The sequence below is a fragment of the Dermacentor andersoni genome, chromosome 3, assembly GCF_023375885.2.
Source record: "Dermacentor andersoni chromosome 3, qqDerAnde1_hic_scaffold, whole genome shotgun sequence".
NCBI classification, from domain to species: domain Eukaryota; kingdom Metazoa; phylum Arthropoda; class Arachnida; order Ixodida; family Ixodidae; genus Dermacentor; species Dermacentor andersoni.
Genome location: NC_092816.1, coordinates 88053200 through 88074571, shown reverse-complemented (window position 1 = coordinate 88074571; position 21372 = coordinate 88053200). Strand labels below are relative to the sequence as shown.

Below are 21372 nucleotides of genomic sequence, written 5' to 3'. Positions count from 1 at the left end.
AACTTTTCTGCTATTTGTCAGCAAGCACCACGAAAAGAAATAAAATGTTGTGAAACAGTGATAGGTGCGAAGTGTTTACAGTTTTGCACAATGGCATACAAATACCTAATTTTACATGACTTCCTTGATTTGAATAATGTCAACTTGGATTTATGCGTTGTTGGTATACCACACCATCGCGAGAATTCCTTATCCGACTTGAAAACGAGCTTAAAAACGAGGTATGCCAATGGCACACCTTAACAACATGTTTTCACAACACCGTCAAGAACACCATGCCCCACGCGTACTTAAAGCAAATATTTTTAAAATGTTAACGTACGGCGCAACGAATACGTATCTGCAGTGTAACATGTTCAGGATTGCCAATGAGAGGCTTTGACAGTTGTCAATGTGTTCATAGGGGCTGGTTGATTCATCTTCAGAATAAAAACAAGAACAGCGCAACACAGGATGAGCGAGTAAAGAGCACAGAGCAATTAGCGCAGCACAGTGCCTTTTTATTCCAAGTACACAGACAGCGACTAAAACAAGCGCGCGTCCTGATATCAATCGCATGGCTCAGAAGTTCGGGGAGAAGCCGCTCGATAGTGTAGACTGCACGATTTGGAGGGTCACAAAACAATATTTTTTGCTCCTTGATAGCATAGCAAGCGATTGTCCAAGAGAAAAGACAAAGTTCCTGGACAAAAATACCTCCTAACGTGTCTCCTACACCGCGCGAATACGAGGGCTGTCTACCAGCTATGGAAAAAAGAAAAAAACTGAGTAGAGGCCCTACCCCCTCTGCGCGCTAGACGAAAAGTGTGGAGCATGTCATGTGGTATTTTTCGCTGTAGCGGCCATGTTGTCGGGGCACAATGGCGGTTTTGTTATGATGGTGTGTACTTATGTGTGTGCTGCTCCGTAAGTCTCCTACTGTGGCAAAGGCGTCGTGTGTGCATGATTGCTTTAGTCTCCGTGTCTTGTTCCGCTGTGTTGTCTGGACCGTGCTCTGCCGGCTGTTGCTGTGGTCGGGGGACTGGAAGAAGTAAAAAAAGCTTGAAGCGAGCGGGCATATAACGTCGTACACCACGCACCACGCCACAGACGAAGGTCAATCTGGAAATCTATTTTCAGTATTCGGTGGAATCATGCTAACGTATCATCACAGACTGAAACCGCTGTGCTTCAGAACATGCAGGATAAACACCTTGCAAGGCAGTGACAGCTGTGCAGTGCTCCCGCTTTTGACAGCGAGCGACGCATTTGTGGCACGTAAAACAGCCCTGTGGGAGGATGGGAAAGAAGCGCCTCCTGTGAGTAATTAAGGGATGAACCCTTCTTACTGCAGATATCTATGTGATCGAGGAGCGCAGGAAAGTGAAGGTTGGCGGATGCGGTTCCGTCGAACAATGCTCGACAAAACGTTGTACGCCTGCGCGTACGTCAAACGGCTGATGGTGGCACGTAGATCCGGTAAACGCGCTAGCCGCACACATACGCGCTTACTGTTCAGCACCGCTCGGAGGATACCAGAGAACTTTGTTTCCGTGAAGCTTCGCTTACTATACGAATACGAAGAACTTTATTAGAAGGATCATGAGAAGCGCCGCCCCTTAGGGCGACACTTTCACTTACCATAGGAACAATGTACTTCAGGCCACAGTCAGTGTATATAAACGCGTAACGACGTTTCCCTCTGCTGGCATTTCGGTCGGCGCGCTTTGGCTCGTTACGTCTCCGCGATGCGCGGCCGCCAGAAACTTGTTCGATAAAGCCTAGAAAGCCACTACCAGCATACGCGTTTGTTCTCGTAAACTGCAGATGGGCTAGCCATAGATGGCAATGTGCGTGACGTGTGATGCCAGTCATCGCCTTTGCATTCTTGCAGTGAAGTGAAAATGCACCGATATATTTTCACAAAAGCCGGCAAAAGTAACGGGAGACAGGCCTCACAGGCAAATTTGCGGAGTTCACTATGAACTCCTTTCAACGCTGGAGCAAGATACTAGCACATCAGGTCTTAGGCAACGGTTTCGCATTGCTATACACCGCGGTTTCATCTGTTGGTCGGATAATTACGGCGAGTGCATGTGCGTGCAAGCCTGGCGTGGTTGTATGTAAGCTACTTTTCAAGAAGGAAACTGAAGAGAAAAGTGCAGCGCCGTAACTGTCTCTCATTGTGAGGGCACCCCAGCAGCCCGGCACATGGGAGGGGTAACGCGAATAAAAGAAGAGAAGAGGAAGGATACCTCTACAGTAAAGCCCCTTAAAGTTCGTGAAGTAGCGCCACACTTTGAAGAATGCCTCCTCCTCCTCGCGCGCACTGGCCGACGCCGTGTCGCTATTGGCCTAATGGCACCACGTCAGCCTTCGCGCCGACTTCGTTTGTTTACAGTCGTGCTTCAGCGTCATTTTTGCTTGAGAACCGTCTACGGACGTTTTCGTTCTACGGAGTGGCGAGGAGCGCACGTTGGCGCCGTTGCTATTCTGTGTTGGTTCGTCTGCGAACGCCTTGAACTAAGTTTCGTGACAAGCGCGACGTCGCTTCAGGGCTTTTCGATCACCATAACATGCTGCGCCTTCGTACGCCAAAATAGTTTCTGAAAAAACAAAAAGTTCTTCTCAATACCGTCCGTTAAGCGCTACGAGTTAAGAAAGACAGATTCATCGAATTGGGAGGAGGAACATCAGACCAACATTATCCACACGACTGTAGGAGGTAGCTGCGAGTATCTCATAGTATAGTCCTACGGGACGTGTACTCTGTTTAGATAAGCAGTACGGGGTCGTATTTGGTGCGCTTAATCGTACTGTACCCCAACAGGCTTGAATTCGCGGGCAACCTTTAGGATTCTGCGCATTCCTTTTGACAAATTTGAGGCTCTAGCGTGAAAACTCATCTTAGGAAAGCAACTGTCTGCATTTTGTGGTTACTGACTAGCCTAGTTTTAAGCGAATAGCTTTGTTTGCCTCTTTTGTTCGTTTTCGTTATTGGCGGTCGCCCAGTAGACTCGCGATACAAAGATAAAGTGTTTGTGCCCTCCCGAAACCTCGTTCGTCACTGAACGACCGCATCATAAGTTTTTGAGACGTACGTGGTAATTCATGTCAGCTTTAAACTGAGGGTAGGTTAAGATGCAGTGGTGCAGCACTCGCAAAGAAAACGTGCGGTCGCCCGCTCATTCACTGGCTGGTTTAGTCGTCGTTCGCTCGTTCGTTTAGTCGTTCGCTTACCCGTTTGTTCAACTATTACCTCGTTCTACCACGACGTCTCTGAGACACACGTAATGAGACAACAAATGGTGCCTCAATATGAACTACCCTCCGTGGTTGCTCAGTGGCTATGGTGTTGGGCTGCTGAGCACGAGGTCGCGGGATCGAATCTCGGCCATGGCGGCAGTATTCCGATAAGGGCAAAATGCTAAAACACCAGTGTACTTAGATTTAAGTGCACGCTAAGGAATCCCCGGTGGTGGAAATTTCCGGAGTCCTCCACTACGAAGTGCCTCATAATCAGCAAGTGGTTCTGGCGCGTAAAACCCCGCAATTTTTTAAAATATGAACGACTTACCGCAATTTCGGCCGCGTCATAATGCAGTAATTTTTTGTGTTGGGCTGCTGAGCACGAGGTCGCGGGATCGAATCCCGGCCATGGCGGCAGCATTCCGATAAGGGCAAAATGCTAAAACACCCGTGTACTTAGATTTAAGTGCACGTTAAAGAACCCCCGGTGGTGAAAATTTCCGGAGTCCTCCACTACGACGTGCCTCATAATCAGAAAGTGGTTTTGGCACGTAAAACCCCGCATTTTTTAAAAATATGAATGACTTACCGCAATTTCGGCCGCGTCATAGCGCAGTAATTCTTTGTGTTGGGCTGCTGAGCACGAGGTCGCGGGATCGAATCCCGGCCATGGCGGCAGCATTCCGATAAGGACAAAATGCTAAAACACCCGCGTACTTAGATTTAAGCGCACGTTAAAGAACCCCCGGTGGTGAAAATTTCCGGAGTCCTCCACTACGACGTGCCTCATAATCAGAAAGTGGTTTTGCCACGTAAAACCTCGCATTTTTTTTAATATGAACGACTTACCGAAATTTCGGCCGCATCATAGCGCAGTAATTCTTTGTGCGGTCGTCACTTCACTAAAGTCATATCTCGCAAATGTTATTTCGTAGCGTGTGCAACCGTCTTAACTGCATGCACCTTAGTGCAGCTCGGGTCGCGACAAGTACGTCACTGCGTGAACGGACGAGCTAATTAACGCACGATGAAATGTTATCCGTGATGAGTCAATACCAGGAAAAAATAGTGCACTTGTTTGAGCCTGAATGCACCGCTGTTACCGCATTCCCGCTTCGCGAACAAATAAAAAAAAATCTGATTTCATTTTCTATATACGCAGAATCTCCACTCGGTGATCGGCCGCGCGTATCTCTGTCGACTTTTGAGGCGCGAGAAACATAGCACAAGTAGCACAAGCGCCCACCTCTGGGCCTTTGCGCGTGCTTAGAAGATTGCACGTTGACGGCACTGTAGCTTGTAATACTCTTTCGAATCTTCAGAGCAGCCATCGTTCCTGCCCTAGGGCAGGAACAAAGGCCGACAGAGCTCTGTCGGCCTTTGTACGTCATAGCTGATACGTGCCGGGAATTCACACGGTAAGGACGGCGGGCATTATTTAGGCTACTGAGGGCTGGCATTTGTTCGTAAATGTATTATTTACAATCATTCGCAACAAGGCCTTGCGACACGCACTTGACAAATGTTGCGTACCTAATTGTAGCCCACGTGTTACATTCGGAGTCGTCAGGGCACAGTGTTAAAACTCGTTCAGATACTTTCTTTTAAAGATAGTTATCAAAACAGGAGAAAAAAAGCAGCTGTCACTGAATTTGTATAACCGCCCACATTGAAAGTCTATGCTGTTGACGAAGTTACTCGGAGCTAGAAAGCCAACGTGGACGCTTAAAGCGCACCGCCTTGCTATGCGCGCATTCACTCTGCGGAAGCTCGTCTGCTATGCTCGAGTGGTGCCGGCAGCGCCACGGTCGAGAAGGGAGCGTGAAAGAGAGGAGATGCGAGGTGGATTCAAGGCGGACGAGGAGAGTGTCGTTACTTTAGGAAGTTTAAGGGGCTTTAAGGTACGTACTCGCTTGCGGAAATAAGCGCGCGCAAGGCGGCGCTTGCCGTCTTCTCGTCTCGTGTCCAGTCTACCTTTTGCGCTGTTAACACCAGGATGGAAAACCAACAAGCCCAAGCTGCTATTCTAGAGTATTCTTGCCGCGAAAGCGCCTTTCGCGGCGCGCGCTTATTTGCGCAAGAGAGGACGTACCTTTACTCCACAGTTGCGCGGCAAGGCCCACCGCCCGGCGTAGTTGGCGCCGAAGGCAAAAAATGTGAACAAGAGAGAAGAATCTGCCCAGACAAGATGGCGGAGTAACGACAATTTCCGGTGACACTGAGCTTCTCAAAGAGTGACGTATAAGCCTCTCCTCAGTTTTTCATTCCGCCATGTTGGCAGCTCTGCGAACGGTACCATGGCGAAGCGCTGTCACGTGATCACATTACGGCTCAAGAACGATGCCAGCGCCAGCGCTTGCAGTGGTGGTGCTCGAGCCCAGTAGCGTGAAGATTTATATTACGCGGATATTGCAAGAATCACTTCTGCTTTTATTTTTATATACAGGTTCATCGAAGCTTGCAAATATGGTTACGCTAAAAGAGCTCTCCTCGGGGACGTCGACTTCGTGAACTGCCAGGAGGTATGTCCTTTTTTCTAGCACTGGCTGTAGTTCATTCGATTGCCGACATTTATCTACCACGGCACGGAGTTTCATTGAGAAGTATGCAAGTATTGTATATATGCCTTATTGAAAAATCTAAACTGCGTTGTTACGTCATTGCATCGAAGAAGATTGGTAGGCGTTGTGCCCATTTTGGAGGTAGTTGCCAGCATGCTCTCTCTCTTACATGCATCTCTGTCCATTTCATGTATGCTTTCATATGAATAACAACAATAATATTGAAAGGATGTATTCCAGCTTTTCTGGGCACTCACCTAGGTGACTGAGCTTGTGCATTGCAGGTACAAGAGATAAAAATGGCGCTTTCACTAGCTTACGCCCAATTTAATGCCAGTAGCCTAACAGACTTGTTTATTGTCTGTTTTGGGGCGACATACGGTGCTTATAGATGATGTTAGTAGGTTAGAGCTAAGTACTTGAGTGAACGACATGAATTCTCGCAGGATCGTCAAATTTATCCTGAAACATCGCACACCAATTTTTATTTGAGGACACTAGAATCAACCACCGCATACCTGTGTGACCTTACGGAATCACAGCCCAAGCTGCAGCGAAGCGCAATTTTTCCTTTATAAGTAGGGCCATGGTGTCCGGAGCATTTTTACAGGAAGACACGTTCCCGTTTTCTGTAGAAATCTTGTGCGGTCATCCTGCGCTGTGATATTACAGTGAAGCTGTAAGCTCTACGCTGTAAGCTCTACCGTCTAAGGAAATTTTCGTGTCGTTGTTGGTATGGCAAGCAATAAACTCCCGATACGTGGGCCATACCGGAGATAGTGCGATGCCGGGCCGACCCGCGGCGGAGGTGAAGCAGGCTTGAGCGCTTCTCCGGTGACTGCATTGCGCAGTCACCGATGCTGGAGCCCTGAGCGATTTCTCCTGCGTTCTGCTGCATCGGGACTTCTCTCAGCTCGGCCGCCACCGTATCCTGCTCTAACCAAGGCGATTCCGGAAAGTCGCCCATGTGCCCTGATACGAGAAAGGCCTCCAGCCGCCTCGTTAACTTTCTCATCGCTACTGCAACAAGCCTTGTATCCGGAAGGGACGCCTTCCGGAATGGATCCTCTTGTTAGACCGGCGACGGCATCGCTTTTCGCACGCTCAGTCTCTGAGGGTTTTGCCACCTCGCATTTTTCACGTTCTTAATTCTCTGGCACAAGCTCAGTTTCGTCCAAAGTACAAACTTTGCACTGGTCCCTTTGATATTGTATCTCGCTCTCCACAGAAATACCGAAATGGCGCAACAGTGCCGGTTTAGCCAGATCGTACTTCTTGAACTCGACATCAGGAAGGCTAGCTAAGCAAAAGGACACGTTACAGGGAAGTACCTCCAACAGCCCTACAGACCAAAAGTGACGATCCAGTTGTATCTCCGCGCAAATATTCTCGAAAAAATCAAGAAAACTTTATGTTTCGTCGTCGTCGATTACGTGCACCCAGATCGTGCCTCGAGCCCCCTGAGATGCTGGATTTCCGTATCAATTTCCTCTATTTCCCTTTTGGGCTCGTTGTCGCACCTTATTTTGGCTTCTTTCGCGCGTTCGCTTTAGCTTTCCCTCTGGCCCTGAATATCCTCCCAAGCCTCCCCGATGTCCTCGTCATCTCGGCCGCTTGCCTCTATCACACAGATTACCTCCGTCTTCTTCGGGTCTTTCCCACAATGAATCCCCAATTCCTCATTTATCGCGTTTAGTTTCGTTCTCCGCAACTTCTTCCACTCCATCGCCACTTCTTTTGCCGACAAGTTTCTCAGGGAATTAAGTGCAGAAGCAAGTTATCTTTGATCTAGGCTTCAAACACCCTTGTTACCAGGAAGAACCGCGTTAAGCGTGGCAACTCTCAAGGAGAAAAGGTCGTGTACTCACCAAGCGGAAGTCGAAGTGCTGCGCAGACTATCCCACCGCTGCCACCAATGTTGCAAATGTGGTCCGAAGAAGTGGAATATACTTTGATCGTGGAGGATTAAGGGAAAGTGGGGCTGGGCCCGATAACGAGGACATTTTACACACTCGTTTATATTACATATTATGTACATTATTATTACGGGGAGGAAAAAAAAAACGCTTGCCAATATAGTTGCGCGATATATGCAACGGGCAGAAGACAGACATACAAGATAGCCCGAGCGCACGACTATCGGTGGTCGTTGCCTTCGCCAGTCCTCTTATCATCGTCGCTCCTGCAGCGCTTCCTGCCATCACCCCCGGCGGCGAAGGCGCTGTTCCGGCGCTTGGTAGGTTGAGTGATATCGCTTCAGTCGAGCGACGTGAACGATATCAGAGGAGGATCGTGGCGTGGAGTCATTGAGATGTTGTAACTTGTAGGTCACGTATGTCAAGACACGGCATTTGCCTGAGTAGGGTGAAATCAGCATCTCAGAAACCACCAACTCGTCATGCTGGTTTCCAAAGAAGCACGATGTCACCAGGGTTAAAGTGGGCAGCGTGGTGGCAAGCGTCATACATGCGTCGTTGCTTTTCTTGGGCAGTGGTCAGACGCAGGTGGGCAATCTCACGTGTCTCAGTCGCTTTAGATATGGCATCTCGAGCATATTGTCAGGTTGTATCGAGAACAGCTGGGAGATTCGTGTCAAACGGTAGTATAGGGTATCGACCATACAAGAGAAAAAATGGAGAGAACCCAGCAAAATGAGGGCCGGACGTATTGTAGGCGAATGTAACGAACAGCAGAGCGACGTCCCAGTCACCGTGGTCGGTGGAGACGTAGATAGCAATGGATTGAATTCTGTGATAGTTCTGTTGAGCCTCTCTGTGAGGCCGTTGGTCTGAGGGTGATAAGCTGTTGTAAACTTGTGCTTTGTAGCGCAGGCGTGCAAGATGTCCTGTACAACCTGTGAGAGAAAGTACTGGCCCCGATCGGTAAGGAGTAGTCGGGAAGCACCGTGGTGAAGTATCACTGCGCCGAGAAGGAAGTCAGCGACGTCGGTTGCACAACTGGTAGGGAGAGCCCGCACGATCGCGTGCCGGGTGGGGTAGCCCGTAGTAGCTGCTATTCGCTTGTTTCCACTAAGTGATAGAGGAAAATGGACAAGGAGACCAAGACCAACTTGAAAGAGTGGCGAAGATGGTATTTCAATAGGCTGGAAACGGCCAGCTGGTTGGGCTGCTGGTTTTTTGCGGTGCTGAAAAGATTACAGCAGGCGACGTAACGGCAAACGGAACGATAAATACCGGGTCAGAAGAAACGACGCCGAACATGGTCATATGTCTTTGAGACTCCCAGATGACCAGAGGGTGGGACGTCATGAAACTGCGAGCACAGCCTCACGCACATGCTTGGGAGTGACCAGTAGCCATTCAGGGCCATCAGGGCGCATGTTGTAACTGTACGATATGCCATATTGCAGCACAAACATACGCGAAGAGGGTGAACTTGGCAGGTCCGTCAGGCTGAGAATGATGTCTCTCAGGTAAGGGTCACGGCGTTGCTCATCGGCGATGTCACCAAACGCGGTAAGCACGAGGCCTCCGGGTGACTCGCCGGTCCCATGCTGGTCTGGTGGTTCTACTGTATGAGCTGAGAAGCAGTCAGCGTCCTCATGGAGTCGGCCTATCTTACACACCACTGTGTAAGAGTATTCTTGAAGTCGTAGAGGCCACCAACTCAGACGTCCAGCTGGATCTTTTTAGGACGAAAGCAAGCATAGGGCGTGGTGAATGGTGATAACAACGAAAGGCCGTCAGTAGAGGTAGGGGCGAAATTTACCTACTGCCCAAACGAGGGCGAGGAATTCACGCACGGTGATCGAGTAATTGCGTTCGGCTGGTGACAGAAGACGCCTGGCGTACGCAATGACACGGTCGCAACCGTGCTGTGGTTGTGCCAAAACAGCGCCGATACCGTGGCCGCTGGCGTCGGTGAGAGCCTTCGTTGGGGCGGACACTCCAAAGTGGGTGAGAATTAGTGCCGACGTGAGTCGTGTCGTCAGTTCAGCGAATACACTAGCTTGGTCGGGACACCAGACAAAAGTCGTGTCTTTCTTAAAGTTGAATTAGAGGGCGTGCGATGTCAGTAAAATTTCGCATGAATCTGCAGAAGTAGGAGCAGAAGCCTGCACAGAATGGAGCGTCGGTTGCGCAGGTGGCCACAGGCAAAGTCTTGACCGCGTGAACTTTCTCCGGATCGGGACGAACACCGGAAGAGTCGACGAGGTGTCCGAGCACAGTAAGTTCCCGGTGGCCGCCGATCATTCCTTGGAATGATGAACACGTAACCCGAATGGCATCACCTAAAACTGATAGAGCCCATCAGGTGTAATAAACGCCGCCTTTTCACGATCCATGTCGTGGACTGCAATCTGCCAATACCCCGAACGAAGGTCTATCGAATAAAAATACTTGGAACCACTGAGACAGTGAAAGGGGTCATCTGTCTGAGGTAAGGGGTAGACGCCTTTTTTGTTACTTGGTTAAGGTTCCTGTAGTCGGTAGAGAAGCGCCACCTGTTGTCCTTTTTTCTAGCGAGCACGACAGGAGATGCCCATGGGCTTGAAGAAGGTTCAATTATATTGCTACTCGCGCGTGGTATTTGATTGTTTGAGCGAGGCGCGAGGGCTCCATGACTCGAGAAAAGGGGAGGACGAACGAACTGGGCTCGCGCTGTGAATCTAACCGGTCAGCGCTGCAACCGCTGTCGTAAATATAACATGTAAATAGTTGCTCGTCTTACTGACTCGTCCTTCGCGTAACAGTATCACGGGCAAGCATTTTGTCAACTTCCTTTTGTATAACTTGGCGCTCAGCGTAGGAGACACGATACGAACGTCGGTGTATGGGTTTGGCATCGCCGGTTTCAGTCAGATGCTTGACAACTGTTTGATCCAGTGGTTAGTCATCGAGATCAAAAATGTCCTGGAATGACATGAGCAGGCCCTGAAGCGCGTGTAAGCTTTCGGCCGGAAGATCCGTGGCGATCAACTTCGCTATGTTATCTAACATCGTAGGGTTCGAATCAATAGCAGCAGGAGGCAGTGCAGCAGGCTCAGTTAAGAGGGAACCATGATAGTCGGAGGCTGGAGCTAAGGTTCCAAGAGAGCTACCCTGGGTTATCACCTGAGGGCCTAGCCCAATATATACAATAGGGAAACAAGCGACATTGCCCCTTATACTGATGACTGAGCCCGTGGGCATGACTATCGGCGATAGTCGTCTTCGTCAGTCCTCTCATCATCGTTCACTTCTGCAGCGCGTCGTAGCAGTATTTACAAAAATTTCCAAGAAGTAAAGAGAAATAAGTTCATGAAGAAGTCCTAGCAGCCAGTCTCTCCAGGCGTCCATCGCTCTTTTTATGCCCTGCTTGGTCATGGTTCAGTCATCTCCACAAATCCGGCGTCAGGAGACCGATGACATCAGGTCCCACCAATCCGGAGGTTTGTTGCCCTTTCCCTCCGAATAGAGCTTTGCCGGAAACACACGCACATCACTGGGCACAATCAGCAAGGGGATGGAGGTAGTACACTGACCTCGTCTCCGCTGTGAACGCGCCAATTTGGGCGGCTGACAGGTGAAGGACCGTCCCCTCGCTAATGGCCCAAACCTCTCTTGACAGAGATGCTCCAGTGGGGGCCTTAAATCATGTCATTTGATGACAATTTTGATGAGGTCGTCGGCCCGTTCCCCGTAAGCGCGCTATCTGTGACCGGAGGTTGTCGCTGGTGGGGGGGGGGGGGGGGATGGCTGATAACGACAGCGAGAAGACGGCAGCGTGCGACAAGAACAGGCTTCACCGTGTCGTGTGCTGTAGCGCCAAGCGAGGCGCGGCATTTTGCGAACGTGAATTGGCTCGTTGTAGCGAAACCTATTCGGCTTTTCAGTTAAGCCTATAATCGGGAACATCGCGCACCGTGGACAAGCAAGCGATAACGACAAACTGACAAGCACGCGGTTTCTTGGCGCACGCGGAACAAATTTCACTGCGTAACGCCACAGGGAACTCGGCGCCGTATCAAACGACAAGAAAAAGACAGCGCTGGCCGTGCTCATCGCACTTGCGCCGTGCCCTTTCGAGTGGTTTTTGTACGAAAATAATGAACTGCAGAAGCACAGATTGGCAACCACTAATAGCTTGTTTTCCTTACCTTCATCGATAAAGGACTACTCTTCCACTCCAACAGTCGGCACAGCCGAGCACAAAGGGACGGCGTAGTCCCTTCCTCTGAAGTGGTCCAAGCAGAGGCCGTAGGCGTTAAACATCTGCTCGCATGTTAGCCCTGCCAGGACTCCCTATTTAGCGTCATTTCCCCATATGTCAAATCTGAAAAATGGGCAAATACCGCGTGGTCATGATTAAAGAACACTTTAAAGCGCAACCGGAGTGGAGAGTACGAAGGAGCGATTAAAGGAATTTGCCCTTCTAGGCACAGGCTGAAAAGTGGAGCGAACCTATGTCGTCACATAGGTAACTCGAACTTGTATTTCAAAATGCGAACGGTGGCTGCTACGTAATCGATTTTTTTTTTACTTCTGCCGTGTTCATGGTCAAAGGCGGTAATATAATAGCAAAAAGCTGGTCACCGGAATGCTCTCCAGCGTAACCAGTTTGTGCAGCAAGCATTCAAATTCCTTCGGTAGATATAAATTGCAAGTTTTCTACCCGTGGAAAAAAAAATGAAGATCAACCACTAAGATATGACGAAGCGAAATTTCCATATGCGCGTCTGCTAGCATCAATCGGCCAAGTAGCTTCAGTTTCTTACAACGCAGAAAAATGCGCCACGCCAAACCAAAAAAGATATTTATTTGGAAACAAGCGCGGAAGATCTTTCGTTTTGTCCTACTGTTGTTTGATAAGCACAGTGCTTGTTTCTTCATAAAGACTGCAGAAGAAGTGTGCTTATCTCTCGTCCGCTGCGAAACGGAAAATTTCGCCAGTGCGTTGCTCCTCGAGTTGACACATAACACAGCCGCCCAGCAAGTCTTGTATCCTTACCTCAGTGTTTCCGACATTGCCAGAAAATCCGTAGGCACCGAAAGAAAGTTTTAAACTGCAAAACATGCGAAAAGAACGTGCAAGTGCATAGAAAGCGGCAAGAGCAGACGAAGAGAATGGCAGCCGGAACGATGAGAGCGATAGCGCCGCCCATTGGCGCAACAAATGAAGCGACAAAATAAAGATATAACATGCCGAAAAAGAATATAGCCAAAAGCACATTTTATTTCTACACGTAATTGCATCGCTGCACTTTATTGTTATGTAGTCTGGAAAGGTAGAGCCACATATGAAAAAGTTATTTAATTTTTCTTTGGCTACCAGTGTCATGGCAACGCTTTATTGACAATACCAAAGCAAGCCCCGCTATCCACCCACTGGTTAAAGCTTTATATTCGCGTAATAAATGTCTCTGAATATTGGCATGCTGAAGGCCACAACAGGTTGCGCAAGAACTGATTCAAGAATTCACCAAAGTCGCATGTTTGAGCTACGCGTCGTATCTCAGCCACGAACTCTTGTATGACCTCGGTTTCAGTCTGCGACCTGCGATGAAACTTGGCCGATTCACCGATAGCGGATGGTTCTGGACATTGAGGCAGTGCTGTCTATTACCTCAAAAAGCCTCTCCCGCCACCTTTTTCCTCACCTAGAGCCCGAACTTACCAGTCTTCGTTTGCCGACGTATACCAGTGAAGCCATCCAGCCGGTTGGCGGGCACCACGTCACCGTCCAGACCAACGCTCAGAAGCAGCTGCTACCACTCTACGTCATTCTACAATACGGACAAGCGCTTCTAGCACGAGAGTGGCTTCAGCACATTCAGCTCGACTGGGACTGCACACAGGAATTGAACGCCGTCGAATGTGTGCACCTGGATCGGAGGACGCTCCAACGTAACTCGCGTCACTGATGCAGAAGCATGAGGACCCGTTCAGCGACGAAGTCGGTCCAATCAATGGTGAGAAGGCAACTCTTTGGGATGATTCTGGTTGCGAGGCAGTGCATGTAGCGCTTGAAACGGCTTGTTTGAATGCGTTTCGGGAGCGGTAAGTAAGTCTTCGACCAAATTAAGCTGACAAATAACACAAGCTTTAGTTCTTCTGCTATCTTATCCGCACGGAAATAAGGCAGTAATCGCTCTTCGTATGAACGCCAGTCGCTTATAGACTCATCAAAATGTTCAACTTGCCCAAAACTGGACATGGCTAAGGCGTTGATGATGGCATCGTCGCGGTTCTTGTACAGGTGCCGAAGGCCTTCAGAGGACGTTATCCAAGGGTACTCTCGGCATCTTCGTCGCCATTATGCCGTGTTCACGGCAAAGCAACTCCGCTGGCAGAATGGAATCGTTTATTACATGGTTGTACGAAAAAAAAATGTGTTCGTTTGCGCGGCGCGCCTTATTTAGAGCTACCCTATTTTCAAGCGAAGGTTGATAGCGGAGGGTGCGAGAGCAAAACCGCTGCTATCCCCATGCTAGGGCGTGCTCTGCAGCAGGCCTTGCTGAGAAACCCGCGCCCACCAGTCGCGGTGGCTTAGCGGCTACGGTGTTGTTGCGCTGCTAAGCTCTAGATTGCGGGATCAAATCCCGGCCTCAGTGGGCGCATTTTGCTTTGGGCGAAATGCGAAAACGCCCGCGTACCTTGCACTGAGGGCACGTTGAAAATCCCGACGTTGAAATTATTCCGACGCATCCGACTACGGCGCGCCTCATACTGATACCGTGGCTTTCGCACTTAAAACCCCAGAATTCCTTCAATTAAGAAGTCCGCGCAAGGTCAATTGGCCTGCGCGTGGCTTCCGAGACGAGAAGCATGGCACGTCGGTGCTTTCGAACGCTTGGAATTGTTCCCTCGCTTACGGAACGCTCGGCACCGCTTTGAGTTTCAGGATCCATGATTTAAACCGCTCGCGCAACATTACAGTGCGTTGTTCATGAGCTCACTCGGCACACGTCCTGTCTTTACGAGAAGCGAAGTGCAACTGAGGGTGATCCAGAACAGACCACCGTTACTCGCATTGTACATACATACATAAACACACACGCAAGCACCTATCTATATAATAAATATACCTCTTCCATATGACCAGCTTCACACACATACAGAATTTCCACTTTGGCACTCCTAATGCCAGCGCATTAAGAACCATAGTGCCTCATGGCAAGCAGAAGTTCCCCATTGCCGTGCTGCTTCTCCCGACATTTAGCACCAACCAGTAGTTCCATAGAAACTGGATCCAGGATAAAGGGTAAAGTCCATGTTAGCTACACGTCGCTAATAGCTATAGGTTCGTGCACACCTTTAAGGCTGAAAATGAATTCACGAAGCTAGGTATGTAAAAATGAAATCGGGGCCTCCCGCTTCTGCCTCTTAATAGCTGTCGGGAGGCAGGTCCTAGGCCACCAAGCGCTCCCATGATTGGCGCCTGCGCAAAGACCATTGATACCAATATAAATGTTTACTGTGGGGTAACAAAGTAGAGCTATGCTTTACGTACAATGTGTTTTTAATTTCTCGTTTTTTTTTTGCTGCAGGTGATCAACAACATGACGTCTCGCAAATATGCTGAAGATACTAAGTCAAAAATTAACTTGACGCACACATTCGATGATCCTACCAAATATGGTTTTATCAACGAGACTTACTTACCGGAAACTGGCACTGCACACGCAGTGTTTTGGGGAGAAGACGTCGTAATATCTGTTTCCAGCACCATAAACTATTAGTAAGATCTTTATTCCTTTAACTTTCCTTTCATGTAGTGCGCTGGAAGGGAACAAATGTTGACGTAACATAGTCAATTTGCCTGATATTCTGATACATAAATAGTATAATTTTTGCAGAATTCACTTTAGGTTTGATAACACAAGCATGGTATTGGATACCGCTTGATAACGTTACTTTTCTTACAAGCCTACATTTAGGCTCTACCCAATTCCGGAGATGAAAAACCTCACATAAAGAAATGTAAAACCAGTAAAATAATTTTGAGAACCAATGAACCGTCAACACTAATGAAGAGAGCGAGAGAGAGAAGCTATAATGGTGGACAATATTACAGCGGGCCGCTCCCCGCCGCGAGGCATGGTCCCGAGCTGGTCTCAAGAGTTGACGCTGGACAGAAAAGCTTTCTACTTAGCTGTGTTCGGGTGTGCTTTGCCTAGTATCGAGTTTGCTATATGGCACGCCCATGTGGTGTGATAAAATGTGACCGCTGCATTACCGTCGTAACAGTGAAGCTGCACGCGCTTGGGATGGGTACTGGTACGACGACGGCGAAACCCGTGATCTGCTCATTCACAGAGGCCATGTCTTTTTCTCTGTCGTTTATCAAGATCGTCTCGCAGCATGTTGTAGTATTCAACGCACAGCTGCGGCCTATTACGTGTGCACAAAGGAACACCCTGATAAAAACATTTCAATTGTACTTTTACTGACATAACCAGGATGTGCTTTGCATCAAGCCAACCTAATTGGTTTGACGCCCTCCTTTTCGTTAATCCCGTTGCTATTACATACAAGCAAATGAAGTATCTATGCCAGAATATAAGTGGCACACATGCGCGGTAAAAATGTTGTAGGCTTTACGGTTTCTTTCTTGTTATCCTTAAGTAAATTTTAGTTGTAGTCGAGCGTTTGCGTTATCTGCCTCTCCTTCTCTGCCCTCTTCTTTGCGCTTGTAAGTTGAATGATAACCAAAGAACCCGTTGAACAGCACCACAGTGACAGTATTTTTTGTCATGCACGCTTATAATACCGCCTTAAGGCTACGACGGGTTTTCCCTATTTCTTCTGTTCTGTTGACGCGGACTATCCCCTACTCTCGGCGCCATGTTGCCGTACAACCCGGGCGCTGCTCAAATCCCCCACTTTCAAAACTTACTCAACATGCTTAAAGTACTCCATAACGCAGTGGTAATATTTACCAATACTTTTTCTCGTCGCCACACTATTGCTTTTGTTGCACTGTTGCTCCTGTCAGCCTTACTTCATTAACTATGGAGCTGCAGTTGACAGATTCTGACCTTCTTCTGCGAATAGGTTGCAGCATTTGCAAATGGCGAGTGGGCATTAAGCGCAGTGATTCTTCATGAATGGTGACCCGGTAGCGGGTAACATGCTTCCACTGCTTAGTGTGAGGTTACGTGAGTATGCTGTACTAAGTGAAAATAAGCATTCTTCGAGTGGGGCACCAAAACACGCGCATATATACAGAAATCGATCATGATAATATACGCTAGCCTGTAGGGGGGGCGTTCATTATGAATACCGCCAAAGCTGTCACTGACGTGTTGAAGAACACTGGTTTTCTGTTTTACGCGAAATATAGTAGAAAAAAAAAAAACACTTATTTGAAAGCATCGAGTAGAGGGCCTTGCAGTTTTAAAGCGAGGCTTTCTTTAACTGCTACCCCATCATTTCACCTGGGTGAGCCTGTCTGTTTGTCTTACATTGGCTGGTTGGGTTCTTGCCGAGTAGATTCAACCTCACTCTTAAAAACAGAAGCGCGTTCGGCAGCGGGATTCAAACCTCGACCCACCAGTGCAACAGCCTGATGCTCTAAACATTAGGCCATAACCGCATGTGTACTTCTCTCGTACTGACATCAACTAGAGAGAGAGAGAGAGAAGTTTAATGATACGAAATGCTCAGAGGTTGGCCTGAGGTAAATTCCTCTAGCCAGCTACTCGGCATTGGGGGAAGGGGAAGAGGGAAAGAAAGAGGGAAGAGGTGCATGATGGGTGACGATGACGATAGAAGGAAGATGTAGAACATATCGCAAGCACTTTGGCATGCTCAAAGTCTGCAATCCAGGCCCGTAATTTTTAAAAACTTCAGTAATGCCTGAATGGCCTTGAAACTCGATTGAGCATCTGGCCAAGGGCCTAAAATAACGTCCTCCGACAACGGTGCGCTGTCGAGACGCGTAAGGTCGTTGTCCAACCTTTCACGCTCTTCCACGTACTTAGGGCAGTCACAAAGCTCATGACCTATAGTCTCAGTCACATTGCACACCTCACAGTGAGGAGACTTGGTGCGTCGCATGAGGTGCACGTATCCGTGCGTAAACGCTACCCCCAGCCTTAGTCTGTGCAGAAGACTGGCACAGCTTCTTTGAATTTTCGGTGGTAGCCTAAAATTCATGGCAGGGTCCAATCTCTGGAGTCGTCTGTGGCGATTATCCGGATTGTCCCAGTGCTTTGCTGTCAATTTTCGGATGACACTGGAGAGGAGACAGTTGGCGTCCGCTCTTGAAAAAGGAATGGAAAGCAGTGACTCTCGTTCTTCGAGTGCTTTCTTCGCTTCGGCGTCGGCCAGTTCGTTGCCCTGTATACCACAGTGACTGGGAATCCACTGAAATGTGATGTGGTGGCCGTTTTCTTGCGCTAAAGTGTAGAGCTCGGCAGATTGAAGAGCCAACACTCTGTAAGCGCTCTCTTTCAACACCACTCTAAGTAGTTGAAGAGCCGATTTTGCGTCGCTGAAGACTGTCCATATTTGAGGAGGCTGTCGCGAAATATATTGAACGGCCTCTCTGATTGCCACTAGTTCCGTAGATGTTGAAGTCGTCTCGTTATGCAGACGAAACCTTCGAATGACTTGATGCGCAGGCACGACGAAAGCCGCACCAGACGCATACGCCGATACCGATCCGTCTGTATACACGCTCACCGAGGAGTCATATTCTTTCGATATATATTCAAGTGTTAAATGTCTGAGGCCGACGGTAGGCATTCGCGATTCTTTAGAAATTCCCGGAATAGATAGATGTACCGGTATTTTGGACATTACCCATGGGGGCATATGTGGAAGGTCAGCCGGGGCAAAGTATGCTGGTATGGCAGATTCTTGCCATTTAACGGCTCTTGAAAAAGTGGAGTCCGGCCGTATATCGGGTAATGTCGATAAGGGATGGCGTCCATGACGACAAAGCAGTCGCAGGAATACTCGAAGAGGTTCGCATCGTAGATAGACAGGTAAAGGGGTGACGCTAGCCTCCTCAATTGTTCCGTGGGTTGAGGTGCAACGTGGAACACCGAGACATGTTTTCAGTATCTGTGCCTGGGCACTTTCCAGCGTGCGTAAACATGACGGGCTCATACCTGATAAAACTGGCAGGCTATACCGAATGTATCCGACGTAGAGAGCCTGGTACAGCCGGAGTAGCGAACGCTCAGATGGACCCCACTTCATACCGGCCAGAAAGCGAAAAACTTGAGCAAGCCCAGTTAATTTTTTCTTCAACATTGCCACATGTTTCGACCATGAAACACCGCGGTCAATGACAACGCCGAGGTACTTGTGGTGGGTGACATATGGGATGGCATTTCCATTGACCATAATTCGATACCAACACATAAGCTTCCCTGTTAACGCTATCGCAGCGCACTTGTCTGGGGCCAGTTGCAGTCCTTGGCACTGCAGGTACTGAGACGTTAAAGAAACAGCTCGCTGCAATCTGGCACGAATTTGCGGTCGCGTGACTGCGGATGCCCATATGCATATGTCGTCTGCGTATGTACTGATGCGTACTGTATCAGGAATTATTTCCGCAAGGCCAATAACGGCAACATTGAAAAGAGTCGGGCTGAGAACTCCTCCTTGAGGCACTCCACGGACCACAGCGTGTCTTGTCGTTTCGCCATCATTCGTGGACATGAAGACTGTACGACCATCTAGGTAATTATCAATCCACATGTAGAGACGGCCGCCGATGCCTAAATTACTGAGGGCATCAAGAATGGCTTCGTGCAGTACATTGTCATAAGCTCCTTTTATGTCTAAAAAAACTGCTCCTACAAGTCGGTGTCGCTTTATTTCGTGTTCGATCGTGGACACGAGATCAATTACCCCATCTATTGCAGACCGGCCACGTCTAAATCCGGTCATCATTTCAGGATAAAGCTCATTTTTTCCATGAACCATTCTCATCTAGTGAGCACCATCCGTTCCATCACCTTACCGACACAGCTAGCTAAAGCTACTGGTCCGTAAGATGACATTTCGTAAGGCGATTTTCCTGGCTTTAGGAGGGCGACCAAACGGCTGGTTTTCCACTGCTTCGGGACTGTACTGGATGACCACGTGGCGTTATAGTATGACAGCAGGACTTTCCGACCTTCCATCCCAAGGTGGCACAGAGCAGTATATGAAATACCGTCAGGTCCAGGGGCAGAAGATCGTCTCGACGCAGCAAGTGCAGCTTCCAATTCCGGCATCGTGAAAGGAAGGTCAAGACGATCATCTTTAGGAGGTAGAACGGGTCGATCCAATGTTGGACATGCTGAAGCACCGGTACAGGTGACTCTCTTACAGAAGTCTTCGGCAACCTGCACTTCCGTCAGAGATTGGTGAAGTGCTAGAGCACGGAAAGGATGTTTTTGCTGAGGAGGGGCGCGAAGGCTTCGTACTATCTGCCAGATCCTAGAAAGTGGCTTTCGAGGATCTAGAGACGAACAGAAGGTCCTCCACCGTTGTTTTCCCATTTTTTGAAGGTGACGCCGTATTTTTCGTTGAGCTCGTCGACATAAAGTAAGGCCTAATGACGATTGAGTTCGCCTAACCTTCCTTTCCGCTCTACGACGGATCGCTCGGAGCCGTTCATATTCAATATCAATCGCCGATCTGGATGTAGGTGCACTGATGAACTTAGTTGTCTTCTGCACTGATGATACAATAATGTCTTCTATATAAGATGGTGAAGTGATGTCTCCACAGTACTCTTCGACAGATGTAGTGAATGTGGACCAATCAGTGCAGCGTACAGCAGATGCAGTTGATTGCACAAACCACTTCATCTGCACATATGTTGGTATATGATCGCTCCCATGCGTTTCTATGTCCAAGCACCAGTTGACTAAGGGCAGGAGGCTCTGAGATACAATAGTGAGGTCTAAGCAACTTCCGTAGGTAGTGCCGTGGATGTAAGTTGGAGATCCATCGTTGATGACAGCCAGACCTTCAGTGTCTATGAAGTCCATCAAGTTCCTACCCCGACAGTTCATTGCGGCACTTCCCCAGTAAGGATGATGAGCGTTGAAGTCTCCAATAACAACATGAGGGCCTGGGGAACTTTGTAATACAGTGGATAGATAAGAGAGTTCAAGTTTTTGTCTAGGAGGTATGTAGGCGCCGATGATCGAAAACACATGTAGTTTATGTTTTAGTGTCACACACACATATTCATTGCTGTAATGTGGAGCGATCGTGTTCCGCACAAACGTCATGTCACTGCGTATACACATTAACACTTTGCTCTTGTGTCCATCTTCACGTGACCAGAGCTTAACGTATCCAGAAAGGCGAAATTCCGACGTGAGATTTGGCTCGCATATCACGATCACTGGGAAGCGGTATTTCAAGCGGTACATCAACTAGCTCTTTCAGGTGGTGACCATGCGTTCATTATGACTATGATTTCCACACTATGGCACGTACCCATAACGGGACATTGGCCAAGAAGCGGGTGGTGCATTTAAAATAAAGAATGGGAAATTATGAAATACAATCCCATGTAAAATTTGTCACATTACACTGCATGGGTGCGCTAGAGTGCAGTTCACGCCAAAGATACATGAATAAAACGAGCAAATTAATAGCATTTCATTAACCGATTTACGAAAGCT

General features: G+C 48.5%; 1 protein-coding gene across 1 annotated transcript in view; it reads left to right on the top strand.

Annotated features, from left to right (window-relative positions):
- Nucleotides 1-21372, top strand: part of LOC126527758 (scoloptoxin SSD20-like) — a 62685-nt gene that overhangs the window by 16032 nt on the left and 25281 nt on the right. Inside the window, exons 2-3 of the mRNA XM_072286732.1 lie at nt 5675-5750; nt 15280-15470. Of these exons, the coding sequence (XP_072142833.1) occupies nt 5675-5750; nt 15280-15470 (267 nt within the window). The remainder of the gene's footprint in view (nt 1-5674; nt 5751-15279; nt 15471-21372) is intronic.